Source organism: Cryptomeria japonica, chromosome 2 (genome assembly GCF_030272615.1).
Source record: "Cryptomeria japonica chromosome 2, Sugi_1.0, whole genome shotgun sequence".
Lineage (NCBI taxonomy): Eukaryota > Viridiplantae > Streptophyta > Pinopsida > Cupressales > Cupressaceae > Cryptomeria > Cryptomeria japonica.
In genome coordinates this window covers 430,519,056-430,534,240 of record NC_081406.1, presented here as the reverse complement: position 1 = coordinate 430,534,240, position 15,185 = coordinate 430,519,056, and the positions used below count along the sequence as shown (strand labels likewise).

Below are 15,185 nucleotides of genomic sequence, written 5' to 3'. Positions count from 1 at the left end.
AAGTTTCTTTTCCTCCGCTTAGTGATATGCTTAAACTCAGTGGGTATTCACGCTTGACTTGGGGATGCGGCAAAGGGGCCAAGCACATTTTACCCGCACGCTGGCAGGCCGCTGTGGCCCGATTGAAGTTCCACACTTGGCCTTGCTCGACCCGCACAAACCAACACCGACCCGCATAGACCACTGCTCGTCACGACGGGGCGAGGGACCTTGTGCTCATTTCAACCGACCATGCCACTGGCAGGCACAGATGGACATCTCAGCTCCTCCATGCGAGAGGGCAATTTTGGAGTGCAACGCCCAAGCAGACGTACCCTCGGTTGAGGCCTTGGGCACAACATGCATTCAAAGACTCGATGATTCACGAGATTCTACAATTCACACTAAGTATCACATTTCGCTACATTCTTCATCATGGCGAGAGCTGAGATATCCGTTGCCAAGAGTCATTTTTTTATCTTATTCATGTTTTTTTTCTGGTGACACAAATGCACAAAGGCGCCTGGGCCACGCTTCAATGTTTTTGAATTCTTGGTGTGGTTCGCACCGATGTAGGATGTTTGACATGAACTATCCGCCAGTGCAAGGGGGCATTGGAAGGGTGCGTGTCCCTGCCCTGTTGCATCGCACAAGAGGATGCCACCTCAAGAGAACCCTACAGCCGAAGGATGGGTCCTGCCCCACAATCGAGCGCTTGAGAGTGCACTCGTCAGTGGCGGGGAACGCTCCAAGTGACATGTTGTTCCCCTGGGAGACGTAACGGGGGGTTGCAGCAGTCCTGACTTCCCATCGTAGAAATGACAGATCGCCGGGACGACGCCGCGCGCGCAATCGGGGGCATGCAAACTCGATAGGATAGAGACTCGGCCTCTCCAAAAAAGGGCATGCACCTGATCATGGCATTTGATCACCTCAAGCTGACGGTGTGGAACCTGGGGCCGAGCCATGCAGTGAGGCCCAACCGTCCACACATCGTCGAGGGCAAGGGTCGGGAAGGAGGCGAGCTCGGTGTGCCTCCCTCGCCTCCTCCCCTACATGATTCAGGGGCTAGAACCGACAATGATCCTACCACAGTTTCACCTATGGTAACCTAGTTACAACTTCTCCTTCCTCTAAATGATAAGGTTCAATGAACTTCTCGCGACGTCAGTGATAGGAACTGTCGCCGTCGGCGTGATCCGAACACTTCACTGGATCATTCAATCGGTAGGAGCGATGGGCGATGTGTACAAAGGGTAGGGATGTAGTCAACACGAGCTAATGACTCGCACTTACTAGGAATTCCTCGTTGAAGATCAATAATTGCAATGGTCTATCCCCATCACGATGCAATTTGGCAAGATTTCCCGAACCTTTCGAGCTAGGGAGAAAAACTCGTTGGTTGCATCAGTGTAGCGCGCGTGCGGCCCAGAACATCTAAGGGCATCATAGACCTGTTATTGCCTCAAAATTCCATGGCCTAGGAGGCCATAGTCCCTCTAAGAAGCTGGCCGCGAAGGGGAACCTCTGCGTAGCTAGTTAGCAGGCTGAGGTCTCGTTCGTTAACGAAATTAACCAAACAAATCGCTCCACCAACTAAGAACAGCCATGCACCACCACCCATAGAATCAAGAAAGAGCTCTTAATCTGTCAATCCTTACTATGTCTGGACCTGGTAAGTTTCCCCATGTTGAGTCAAATTAAGCCATAGGCTCCACTCCTGGTGGTGCCCTTCTGTCAATTCCTTTAAGTTTCAGCCTTGTGACCATACTCCCCTCAGAACCCAAACACTCTGATTTCTCAGAAGGTGCTGGCGGAGTCCTTAGAGCAACATCTGCCGATCCTTGGTCGGCATCATTTATGGTTGAGACTAGGATGGTATCTGATCATCTTCGAGCCCCCAACTTTCGTTCTTGATTAATGAAAACATCCTTGGCAAATGCTTTCGCAGTGGTTTGTCTTCCATAAATCCAAGAATTTCACCTCTAACAATGAAATACGAATGCCCCCGATAGTCCCTATTAATCATTACTCCGGTCCCGAAGGCCAATGGAACAGGACCTGACTCCTATCGCGTTATTCCATGCTAATGTATTCAAAGCATAGGCTTGCTTTGAGCACTCTGATTTTTTCAAAGTAACGGCGCTGGAACCGCGACCCAGCCAATTAAGGCCAGGAACACGCTACTGACAGAAGGGACGTGAGGGCCAGTGCACACTAAGTAGGTGGACTGACCGTGACGACCCAAGGTCCAACTATGAGCTTTTTAACTACAACAACTTAAATATATGCTATTGGAGCTGGAATTACCATGGCTGCTAGCACCAGACTTGCCCTCCAATGGATCCTCATTAAGGGATTTAGATTGTACTCATTCCAATTACCAGACTCGATGAGCCCAGTATTGTTATTTATTGTCACTACCTCCCTGTGTCAGGATTGGGTAATTTGCACGCCTGTTGCCTTCCTTGGATGTGGTAGCCGTTTCTCAGGCTCCCTCTTCGGAATCGAACCCTAATTCTCCGTCACCTGTCACCACCATGGTAGGCCTCTATCCTACTATCGAAAGTTGATAGGGCAGAAATTTGAATGAAGTGTCGCTGGCACAAAGGCCGTGCGATCCGTCGAGTTATCATGAATCACCAGAGTAGCGGGTGAGCCCGCACCAACCTTTTATCTAATCCCTTCCAAGAGTCAGGATTTGGTGCACGTATCAGCTCTAGAATTACTATAGTTATCCAAGTAGAAAAGTACCATTAAGGAAACTATAACTGATTTAATGAGCCATCCGTAGTTTCACAGTTTGAAATAGTTCATACTTAGACATGCATGGCTTAATCTTTGAGACAAGCATATGACTACTGGCAGGATCGACCAGGTAGTTTCTGGCCACGAGCAGGCCGCATCGAGCCTCTGCCAGAGAGACCACGAGGCAGACCCGCCCTCATGGGAAACCAAAATTAGAAAGCATGTGGCCCATCCTTGCAATCGAACAAAACCCGCCTGCATCCCAAAGTTGACCAAGGACGGAGATGTGGGAATCGAGCAGTGTGCTCCTCAAGACCTGGAGTGAGGAAAAAATGAGTGCAAGCTGGAGAGGTAGGATAGGGAGCTTTGATTCACAAGCACTTAGGAAGAATATCTTGTTTAGAGACCTTTACCCTAGGTCTCAAAGCCGAACCTACTCGCGAATGTCAAATTTGTGCAAAATGCGTCGTGCACGCGACCACCTCAATTGTAAGGCCACTCAAAGACATCCATTTCCTAGGCATATGCCCCCTACACACTTGGAGTGGTGCACCCCGCACAGAAAATCCATCCTCGACCGCATAGAACAATTCTCCGTCGCCCGACTTTCTCGCCAAGCGCCGACAAAGAACATCGCACTGGAAGGAAAAGACGTGTGAAAGTTAGAACGTGGCATCAAGGAGCTCTGGTTCACAAGCACTTGGGAAGAACATCCTGTAAGGAACCCTTTACCCAAAAACTCCCAATCGACCCCACTCACAACGCATCTATCTGAACAGGCGACACCGTGCATGTAGCCACCTCAATTCTAAGGCCACTCAGAGACATCCATTTCCTAGGTATATGCCCCCTACACACATGTTGTGGTGCAAGCCACACAGTCGAGCACATCTTGACCGATGCACAAATCATTCCCTTTCAAGTGCAACTTGGGTAACCATTCTCCATGACCATTGCGACCCTCCTAATGGGGGAACAGGACCCTCTGTGGGCCGGAGGACGACAACAAGGGGCCTCGGTTCATAGGAGCCTAGGAAGAACATCCCATACAGAACCCGTTACACAAAAACCACTACACCGTCAATGCTCACGATAGTCATGCCATGAGAGAGTGCACCATGCACGCAACTTAGTAAGGCCACTCAAAGACATCCATTTCCCAGGCATATGCCCCCTATGCACTTTTGGTGGGGCACCCCGCACGAACAATCCCGCCTTGACCAACCTGAACAATTCCCCTCTCAAAGGAAGGCCTCAGCCTTAATCGCCCACAACAAAGAGCTCGACGAGGCATGAAGCACCCATGGGTGCTGGAGCATGATGATGTAGAGTCTCGGTTCACAGGAGCCTAGGAAGAATCCCATACGGAACCCTTTACTCGAAAACATCTGAACTGCACAAGCTCACGACAGTCCTGCCATTAGAGAATGCACCGTGCATGCGATCAAGTAAGGCCACTCAGAGACATCCATTTCCCAGGTATATGCCCCCTACGCACTTTTGGTGGCGCACCTCATATGAGCAGTCCCACCTCGACCCCATAAACAAACTTTTTTGCCTCGAAGAGTTTGTCGGAGATGAAGAAGCAACCTTCAGTGAAACTATAGCACTCTTTTGTGCAACCACCCAAACAACACCTCCTCTGTACCCTCTATCAAAACACTTGGCATTGCTGCTCCCTAAGGTGAGCTTCTCCTCATAGGAAATTCTGCTCTTATCTGGTCATGTTTGTGTGCCCGAATTTCAAAAGGCAACCTCCATGGGACATGGAAAAGACTCGAGAAGAGAGCTCGCTCACGGGAGAGAGAAGCCAAGGAGACCATGAGAGTGCTGAGAGTGGGACAACGCTAAATAGGTGGGAGAAGCTTACGTGTATAAATGGAGATATATATCCAATTGCAATGAAGGAACGTGCCAAAGATTGAGAACAATTGCACAAATTCTAGTAACGTACACTTCGGGACCAACGCATCACCAGAAGACAACTGCCAAACATCGAAAGAGTCACGATGCTCCACAACCTACGTGCAAAGCAGTCGCACACCGGGTAAGGGAGTGAGAGCCCCAAACATAGCTAGGCGAGGCACTCACTCCGCTCTTTAATATCTCATTAATATCGTCAAGGAAATGGCACAAGCACACACACACAGGCATCCTCAGAAGAGGACAGTTTGAGTGATAGGTCAAATCCAAGAGTTCTGAAGACTGCCTCCAAGAACAATCAGGAACAAGACCGATTACAAGTCATCGAGTTTGTTACTAGGCAAACACAAGATGCACACAGGAAGTCAATCAGCCCTCACAATGGCCCAAGGCCAAAGATTGGACTGCTACGATTTACCCCAACAATCAGTGTGCCACTCTTTGCAGAGAGGTGATAGAGGCCAACGAGCCCGAGCATAGCAATCAAGGTGTAAAAAGGGCATTGAAGGTAGGAAGCCTAGACGAAAGAGGCTATGAGGTCACCTCAAAGTGGTCTAAGAATCGGGCGCACTTGGGGCAACTACCAGTGCCAACCCCTTATCCTGTGGTGCGTCCGACATGTAGAAATTTCCAAGGTGGCCAAGGAGCCTCCCCGCATAGCTATCAGGGTGTGAGGTGATGGATGCAACATTGATAGAAATCGAGGTGTGAGGTGAAGGATGTAGAAGTGACAGGCGAGGGATGTAGCAGAGATAGCAATCAGGGTGTGAGATGCAGTAGAGATAGCAATCGAGGTGTGCGGCAAAGGGTGTGGTGGGAAGGGCCCAATAGCTAGATGCATGAAGCGACAGATGCAACAGTGATAACAACCGAGCTGTGAGGAGAGGAGGGATGCAACCAAGAAAGCAATCAAGGCTCAAGGCAAGGGATGCAGCAAGGATAGCAATCATGTTGTGAGGCGAGATTCCAAAGGCTAAACGTGAGAGGCTGCAGGGTCAACTCAGAGAGGTCTATGCATGTGAGAGGCTGCAAGCAAGGTTGACTCAGAGCAGTCTATGCATCGGGCATGCTTGGGGTGACTACCAGTGCTAACCCGTTATCCCATGACGCCTCTGACAAAGAGAACATTTCAAGGTGGCCGAGGAGGTTACTAGCTGAGGGATGTAGTAGCAATAACAGATATAGTTACGAGGTGGCCGAGAAGCCTCACCACATAGGAATCAAGATGCGAGGCGAGGGATGCACCGGGAAGGCCCCGATGGCTAGATGGAAGAGGTTCCAAGGCCGCCTCGGAATGGTCCAAGCATTGGGCATGATTGGGGTGACTACCAATGCCAACCCCTTATCCCGCAATGTGTCCAACAAAGAGATAGTTCTGAGGTAGCTGAGGAGCCTCACTGTATAGAAATCGAGATGCGAGGTGAGGGATGCGGCTGGAAGTCCCCAATAGCTAGACGGAAGAGGCTACAGGGCCACCTCGGAATGGTCCAAGAATCAAAGGTGCTTGGGGTGACTACCAGTGCCAACCCCTTATCTCGCGATGCGTCCAATATAGAGATAGTTCTGAGGTGGCTGAGGAGCCTCACCGCATAGCAATTGGGGTGCAAGGTGATGGATGCGGTGAGAAGGCCCCAATGGCTAGATGGAAGAGGCTGCAAGGCCGCCTCAGAATGGTCTGAGCATTGGATGCACTTGGGGCGACTACCAGTGCCAACCCCTTATCCCGCGATGCATCCAATACACAGATAGTTCCAAGGCGGCCGAGGAGCCTCATTGCATAGCAATCAGGGTGCGAGCCAAGGGATGGGGCGAGAAAGCCCCAATGACTAGATGAAAGAGGCTTCAGGGCCGCCTCGGAATGGTCCAAGCATCAGACACGCTTGGGTTGACTACCAGTGCCAACCCCTTATCCCGTGATGCATCCGATACATGGATAATTCCAAGGCGGCCGAGGAGCCTAACCGCAAAGCAATCAGGGTGCAAGGTGAGGGATGCAGTGAGAAGGCCCCAATGGCTAGACAGAAGAGGCATCAGGGCCACCTCAGAATGGTCCAAGCATCAGACGCGCTTGGGGCGACTACCAGTGCCAACCCCCTATCCCACAATGTGTCCAATAAAAAGATAGTTCCAAGGTGGCCTAGGAGCCTCACCACATAGCAATCGGGGTGCAAGGCAAGGGATGCGGCGAGAAGGCCCCAACGGCTAGATGGAAGAGGCTTCAAGGCCGCCTCAAAACGGTCCAAGCATCGGATGTGCTTGGGGTGACTACCAGTGCCAAACCCTTATCCCGCAATGCATCTGATATGAAGATAGTTCCAAGGTGGCCGAGGAGCCTCACTGCATAGTAACTGGGGTGCGAGGTGGGGGATGTGACGAGATGGCCCCAACGGCTAGACAAAAGAGGCTGCAGGGCTGCCACAGAATAGTCCAAGCATCAGATGCACTTGGGGTGACAACCCCTTATCTCACGATGCGTCTGATACATAGATAGTTCCAAGGCAGTCAAGGAGCCCCACCGCATAGCAATCATGGTGCGAGGTGCGGCAAGCGGCGAGATGGCCCCGAAGGCTAGACGAAAGAGGCTGCAAGGCCACCTCAGAATAGTCCAAGCATCAGATGCACTTGGGGTGACTACCAGTGCCAACCCCTTATCCCATGATGCGTCTGATACACAGATAGTTCCAAGGCAGCCGAGGAGCCTCACTGCATAGCAATCAGGGTGTGAGGCAAGGGATGTGGCAAGAAATCCCCAATGGCTAGATGGAAGAGGCTTCAGGTCCGCCTCAGAATGGTCCAAGCATCAAATGCCTTTGGGGCGACTACTAGTGACAACCCCTTATCCCGCGACGCATCCGATACACAAATAGTTCCAAGGTGGCCGAGGAGACTCACCGCATAGCAATCGGGGTGCAAGGTGAGGGATGCAGCGAGAAAGCCCCAACGGCTAGATGGAAGAGGCTTCAGGTCCGCCTCAGAATGGTCCAAGCATCAGATGCCCTTGGGGTGACTACCAGTGACAACCCCTTATCTCACGATTCATCCAATACATAGATAGTTCCAAGGTGGCCAAGGAGACTCACCGCATAGCAATCGGGGTGCGAGGTGAGGGATGCGGCGAAAAAGACCCAACGGCTAGATGAAAGAGGCTTCAAGGCCACCTTAGAATGGTCCAAGCATTGGATGCGCTTGGGGTGACTACCAGTGACAACCCCTTATCTTGTGATGCATCTGATACACAGATAGTTCCAAGGCGGCTGAGGAGCCTCACTGCATAGCAATCGGGGTGCGAGGCGAGGGATGTGGCGAGAAGGCCCCAACGGCTAGACAGAAGAGGCTGTAGGGCCACCTCGGAATGGTCCAAGCATCAGACGCATTTGGGGTGACTACTAGTGCCAACCCCTTATCCTGCGATGCGTCTAATACAAAGATAGTTCCAAGGTAGCCGAGGAGCCTCACCGCATAGCAATCGGGGTGCGAGGTGAGGGATTCGGTGAGAAGGTGCCAATGGCTAGATAGAAGAGGCTTCAGGGCTACCTTGGAATGGTCCAAGTATCCGATGCGCTTGGGGTGGCTACTGTTGCCAACCCCCTTATCCCGCGATGTGTCTGATACAGAGATAGTTCCAAGGCGGCCGAGGAGCCTCACCGCATAGCAATCGGGTTGTGAGGCAGATTATTGGGAAGGGAACCCCCTGGGATGCAGCTCAAGCAGTGCCCAAAGGGACTAGAATGTAGAATCACATCGAGAGACCCAAATGCTATACGAGGGCTCAAATCAAATTATCAATTTGGCCATGACATGGACGCATCGAAATGACTACCTTTGCCGAACCACTCTCGCAATTGCATCCATACCGAAACCAATAGGCAGTTCTGTTAGAGTCCTCGCATAGCATTCGGGAATCTTGCATGCCCCTCTAAATTGACCAATGCTAGTGCTGAATGAAAATCTGAGCGCTACCACCGTTTGAGTGCCAGCATTGGTTGAGTTAGAGGGGCACGGGGGAGAATGCTCCAGTCAACACCTCCCCTATATAAGTTATTTTTCTGATTCTAACACAACCATAGTCTGCCTCATCGAATCGAACAATGGTCCCAGATTCTGACTTCCATTCCATAGAGACCCAAAAGCTAGATGGAGGCTCGCAAGAGAGAGAGTCAGCACATAGCAATTGGGTTTCTTGAATGTTTAGGGACCGAGCTCACTTGCGGATAGGGAAAAATCCGACAAGCAACCCAAAAGCTAGACGAGGGCTCGAATTGAATCACCTAGGCGGCCACAACAAGGACATGTTGGATCGACTACTAGTGCCAAACCATTCAACAAGATGAGTCTGTGTCAAGACCAGAAAGAGATTCTCAGAGAGCACCCACAAAGCATTCAAAAGACTTGCCGCGTCCCTCACACTCGACAAATGGTGGTGCACATTTATAAATCTGAGCGATCCAACCCTTTCGAGCTCCAACATCGGTCAAGATAGAGGGGCATGGGGGGAGCTGCGTGAGACAACATAGTCCCGTATATAAGTTATTTGTCCAATTCTCACACATCCAAAGAATGGTCATCAAATCGGACAATAGCCCAAACTTCTGACTTCCGTCCCAGAGAGCCCAAGAGCTATCTAAACTGTTCATGGCCAGAACTCGATCGTGGCTATACCAGTTCGCCAAGCAACCCAAAAGCTAGACTGGAGCTCTATTCAAATCACCTCTGTGGCCACTGCAAGGACGTGTTGGAGTGACTACCATTGCCAAACCATTCCACAGGTTGAGTCCATACCGAGGCCGCATAGAGATTCCCGATGAGCTCCTACATAGCAATCAAGAGACTTGCCATGTCCATCACAATCGATAAATCCTAGTGCAAGATTTTTGCATCTGAGCGCTCCAACTAGTCGAGCACCAGCATCAATCGACATAAACGGGCACGGGGGGAGGATGCTCGAGAACAATACCTCCCCTTTATAAGTTATTTGTCTGATTCTCAAATAGCCGAAGTCTGGTCATCGAATCGGGTCAAAGACCACAACTTCCGACTTTACCCACAATGCAAGTCATCGAATCGAACATCGGCCCCCGAGTCGGACTCCATGCGTATGTCAGGTCATCCGACCCAACTTCCACCTTCCTGCACATGGCAGGGCATCAACTCGGTCATTGGACCCAACTTCCGCCTTCCTACGCATGGCAAGCCATCAACTCGGTCATCTAACCCAACTTTCGCCTTCCTGTGCATGGCAGGCCATCAACTCGGTCATCAGACCCAACTTTCGCCTTCCTGCGCATGGCAGGCCATCAACTCGGTCATCCGACCCAAATTCTGCCTTCCTGTGCATGGCAGGTCATCAAACCCAAATTTTGACCTCACGAGTATGCCTACATATCGAATCGGTCATCGGACCCAACTTCTGACTTCATCCATACCGTATGGTCTTTGAGGTTGGCACGGTATGCTCAACCCAGGGAGTCAACCCATCAAAGCATGCACCTCCTGTTATGGGGCCGCACTAAGGGCAGAGCAGGCCAACCTGCATGGGGCTGAAGTGGACCTATTTTTATTTCCCCAAGGTGGGGTTGTATGTATTTCACATCGGGTTTTACTCCAACGGGCTGACTTGGCAGTGATCGCACTTTCTCATTGAGCGGATCACTTATGGATCTGAGCGGTTAGGCATTTGGGTCCTGACCTATGCGAGATAGGGCCGAGCGGTTAGGGAATTTGGGTCCTGACCTATGCAGAATTGGGTCTGAGGCCACCTCTATAAAAGCGAGGCAACTTTCATTTGCAAAGGCATCAATCAAGAAGCATTCAGAGAAGTGCGAAAAGTAGCGAGGCGATGGGACTTGAAGACAAGGAGTGAACTGGTTCTCCTTTCGGCGAGTCAGTCAGACTACTTGAGCAAGGAGCTCTTTTGTATTTTGGGTCTAATCAAGTGGACTTGATAAGGGACTTCTCATATTAGGGGCGATCTGTGTTCTTCAACATAGTATCCTATCCACCTTGTACATTGGCATCATAATAGTGGATTCTGGGCAACTCGCCCCACTTCCTCATTGGGTCTGTGTTCTTTTATTTTGCATTGCTTTGGTCTGTGTTTTGCATCCTTATTCTTTTGGGACAGATCTGATTAGTTTATTTTGCCTTCTGCATCGGCACATTGGGGAGAGGCATAGGCCGAAGTTCTACATCTTGAGGCATTTTTGTCTCAGTACGATAAAGAACGTCGGTGCCGCACGGGCTCATCTGAAAGTCCATGACAGTTTGTATCAGAGCTGATAGTTGATCTACTATGACCTACTCTGATACCTAGTTGGTATCAGAGCTGATAGTTGATCTACTGTGACCTACTCTGATACCTAGTTGGTATTAGAGCAGTTTGACACTTGGTGTCAAAAGGATCAGAGATTAGATCTGGGTATAAGATGGGCGATGCAGATAGCCAGTTTGAGATGGAGACTTCAATACCTCAGGAGGGAGGTCGAGCTGCCAAGGTGGCTTCAAAGACAAAGGATCCTAAGCACTGAGATTGGCTACAGGACCATGAGAACTGATTGGAGGCATTAGAACAGTCCGACTTGGAAGATCCCTGGTCAGAGAGTTGGACCAAGCTCACTGAGCAGATGGATTCTTTGAAGGAAGAGGTGCGCTTCCTCAAAGATAGTCAGTAGCTATTTCATACATTGTTGCAAGGAGGTGGACAGGCTTCCAAGGTGACTAGGATTGGATCCTATGATGGCGATCATGACGACAAGGCCTTGGACAACTTCTTTTGGGATGTTGAAGAGTACTTGTCATGCGTGCCTAAGTTATCTGATGAGGCCCAGGTTAAGGAGATTGTGACTCACTTAACTGGGAGTGCGAAACTTTGGTGGCGGACTCATCAGGCGGACGAACGTGCAGGCAAAACTGTGAAGCCAATCAAGTCTTAGGCAGATTTGAAGGTGGCTTTACATGATCAGTTCTGGCTAGGGAACTCAGATTGGATCATCTGATCTTGCTTTGATGAATTGAAGCACACCAGCACAATCCACAAATATGTGAAGGCGTTCCAGGTGCTGGACCTGGAATGCTCAAAATTGAATGACTTCGAGAAGCTATTCCTTTTCACCAAGGGCTTCCAACCTTGGGCGAAGGACGAGCTAAGGTGGCAGAAAGTGCAGACTCTTGCAAAGGCCATCACTATTGCGGATGAGTTGCTGGATTACAAAGGCGATGTGGCTAAGGGTTTTGTAGGAGCCCAAACGGAGAACTACAAGAAGCAGTTTCGTCGAAAGGATAAGAAGACGGATGCTCCTGCGAGTCAAGATGGTGACAAGAAAAGCAAGAAGCCAAAGAAGTTCCATGAAGGAAACAACTCAAAAAAGAGGGATCAAGGCCCTGAGAAAAAGAAGGAGCGCGAGCCAGGTTGTTTCGTCTGTGGTAGAGAAGATCATTGGGCACGCAATTGTCCAGAGCGGGCCAGGATTAGTGCATTGTTGACTAAAGAGAAGAAGATGCCTGGAATGAGCACTTTGCAGCTCCTCAATTCCTTGCACAACTCCATAGACCAACATATTGCCGACAAGCACAAGTTGTGCTATGTTCAAGCGCACTTTGGACCAAAGAGGGTCTTGGCGATGATAGATTCAGGAGCAACTCACAATTATATCTTGGCGGGGCAGGTCATGAAGCTTGGCTTGAAGATGTAACCAACTTCATCACATTTCAAGGCTGTCACCGCACCTGCACAGAAGGTGAGCGGCGAGATCCAGAAGGAGGTCATCCGTATCGAATCTTGGCAGGGGGCGATTGACATGGTTTCCATCAAGATGAATGAGTTCAAGCTCATCCTTGGGAAGGAGTTCCTGACGAGTGCTTCAGTAGCAGTGGTACCACACATTGGTTGTGTTTTGGTGCTTGACCTGAAACGACCTTGCATGATCCCCACGGTGAAGTGCAAAGAGTCGAATTTGGTGCTCAATGCACTAAGTGCGAAGTAGGTTTGTAGAGGAGGTCGGGACGACTTGTTTCTGGCGACTTTGCTTGGAGGTTGGGAAGAAGGAGAATCATCTAAGAACTCCAACTCCGTAGCCCAAGATGTTCTGAATGAGGATTCAGACCTCATGCCGGTTAAGCTTCCTACCATACTACCACCGAGGAGACATGTAGATCATTAGATCAAGCTTGAGGCTGGAGCTAGACCGCCCGCCAAAGCACCTTATCAGATCTTAGGACCTGAGATGGCCGAGTTGAGAAAATAGTTGGCAGAGCTCATTAAGGTGGGTTATTTGTGGCCATCAAGATCTCCCTATGCTGCCCTAGACTTGTTCCGGCGCAAGAAGGAAGGGATGTTGCGGCTATGCGAGGACTACCGGGCGTTGAACAAGCTGACAATAAAGAATAAGTATCCACTCCCTCTCATAGCGGATAGCTTTGACCGCTTAGTGGATGCAAGGGTGTTTAGCAAGTTGGATCTCTGACAAGGCTACTTTCAGATCAGGATTGCACCAGGCGATGAGGAGAAGACCGCCATCACAACTCGATATGGGATTTATGAGTTCTTGGTCATGCCTTTCGGTCTGACAAACACCCCTGCAACTTTTAGCACTTTGATGAACGATGTGTTCAGGCCATTGTTGGATAAGTGCGTGGTGGTATATCTAGACGATATACTTGTCTACAGCCAGAGTTTGGAAGAACATAAGGAGCACCTCAAGGAAGTGTTCTCTTTACTCAAGGTGAACGACTTGTATGTGAAGAAGGAGAAGTGTGCGTTTGCACAAGAAGAAGTGTCATTTCTTGGCCACATTGTGGGACATGGTCAGATTCGTCCAGATTCAGAAAAGCTACAGGCAATACGAGACTGGGAGCCACTTCAGAATGTTCATGAGGTAAGAAAATTCCTTGGTTTAGCTAACTACTATCAGAAATTTGTGGAAGGCTACTCTAGGATCTCTAGTCCTCTCACTGACTTGCTGAAGAAGGATAGAAGTTGGAAGTGGGTAGAGAAACAACAGAATGCATTTGCTGCATTGAAGGCGAAGCTGATAGAGGATCCAGTCTTGGCCTTGCCTATTTTTGGCAAACCTTTTGAAGAATCAGATGAGGCGGGTTGTAGATAGGAGGAGGGCACTCCTAAAATTCATACCGCTTGCATCTAGTTCAGACGATAGAGAGGAGGCTCAGTGAGTCTATACATTGATTTTAAAATAGAGAACCATCTTTCGGATTTGATAGATATCTTCTCAGAGGAAGACATCCTGAACAGATGGGATCAACAGGGATCAATCTCCTTGAGGGATCTTATGATCCTAGGCTATAGTGAAGAGGGTCAGTGGGGACAATGTCAAAGTGCCCTAGCTCTATTGTCAAGTTGTTCTAAGGCCATAGCACGGTGGGACTGGATGGGCCAGCCTCCAGAATCAACCTTGAATCAACTTGGAATTTTGGCTGAGCTATTCTCACACGAGTTCGTGTGCAGATTGAGGTGCCCTTCCCCTAAATTAACAGATCTAGGCGATCTAATTTTGGATGACTTGGTGATCATCTTGAGCAAGGAGGTGGTCGACTCAGTCCCAACTGAGGCAAGTGCAGATTTGGGACTCAGTCCACTACGACTGGTAGAAGACAATGACAGAGGACTCGAAGCGACTTGAGTCAATGAACCTTCCCTGTAGGGGTCGGATCAAGCAGACACTTCACCAGCTCACTTGTCATTCAAATGACTCGGAGGTGAGTTGACTCATCTTTTCATCAATTCCTTCCCAGACTTCGTTGGGTTCAATGAGGGACTGAACAGTGAAGAACAGATTCTGACAAACTGGGATGAGCATGACTTCATCCGTTATGAGGAACTGATGGACTCACGGATCAGCACTAAGGGATCCGACCAAGGTTAGAAGATTTCAGAAACCTTGACACTTTATTCTCAGGCTCTCGATCATTGGTCATGGGATGACCATGAAAGCATGTCGTATGAACCTCTGAGGGACAGACTTGTTTGGTTGGCAAAGGAAGCATCCAGGAACGATGTGAACCAACGCAATGGAAACTTAGAGACGGAGATCCCTGACTCGGGGAGTCCTCCTTCTTTGGGCTAGGTGCTCAACAATGGTTTTCCTCCCAGAGCACAGAGCAGGCTACATGGGCATTGGGGACGTCACCACGAGTTTGGTGGGGGAGGATGTTATGGGGCCGCACTAAGGGCAGAGCGGGCCGACATGCATGGGGCCGAAGTGGACCTATTTTTTTTTCCCCAAGGTGGGGTTGTATGTATTTCGCATTAGGTTTTATTCCAATGGGCTGACTTGGTGGTGATCACGCTTTCTCATTGAGCGGATCACGTATGGGTTTGAGCGGTTAGGCATTTGGGTCCTGACCTATGCGAGATAGGGCTGAGTGGTTAGGGCATTTGTGTCATGACCTATGCAGATTTGGGTCCAAGGCCGCCTCTATAAAAGTGAGGCAACTTTCATTTGCAAAGGCATCAGATGGAAGCATCAATCAAGAAGCATTCAGAGAAGTGCGAAAAGTAGTGAGGCGACGAGACTTGAAGA

The 15,185-nt window shown here is 49.8% G+C and overlaps 1 protein-coding gene, 1 non-coding gene and 1 pseudogene across 2 annotated transcripts; 1 reads left to right on the top strand and 2 right to left on the bottom strand.

Annotated features, from left to right (window-relative positions):
* Positions 1-67, bottom strand: part of LOC131062236 (28S ribosomal RNA) — a 2,664-nt pseudogene extending 2,597 nt beyond the window's left edge.
* A 227-nt stretch (positions 68-294) lies between these two features.
* On the bottom strand, positions 295-448 carry LOC131062123 (5.8S ribosomal RNA). The gene has a single exon (XR_009110730.2). It is a non-coding gene; the product is annotated as a 5.8S ribosomal RNA (ribosomal RNA).
* A 10,624-nt stretch (positions 449-11,072) lies between these two features.
* On the top strand, positions 11,073-13,751 carry LOC131861807 (uncharacterized). Its single transcript, XM_059214974.1, has 4 exons — positions 11,073-11,141; positions 11,352-11,558; positions 11,664-12,311; positions 13,125-13,751. Exons 1-4 carry the CDS (start codon positions 11,073-11,075, stop codon positions 13,749-13,751), a joined length of 1,551 nt encoding a protein of 516 aa, XP_059070957.1.
* The last annotated feature ends 1,434 nt before the right edge of the window (positions 13,752-15,185 follow it).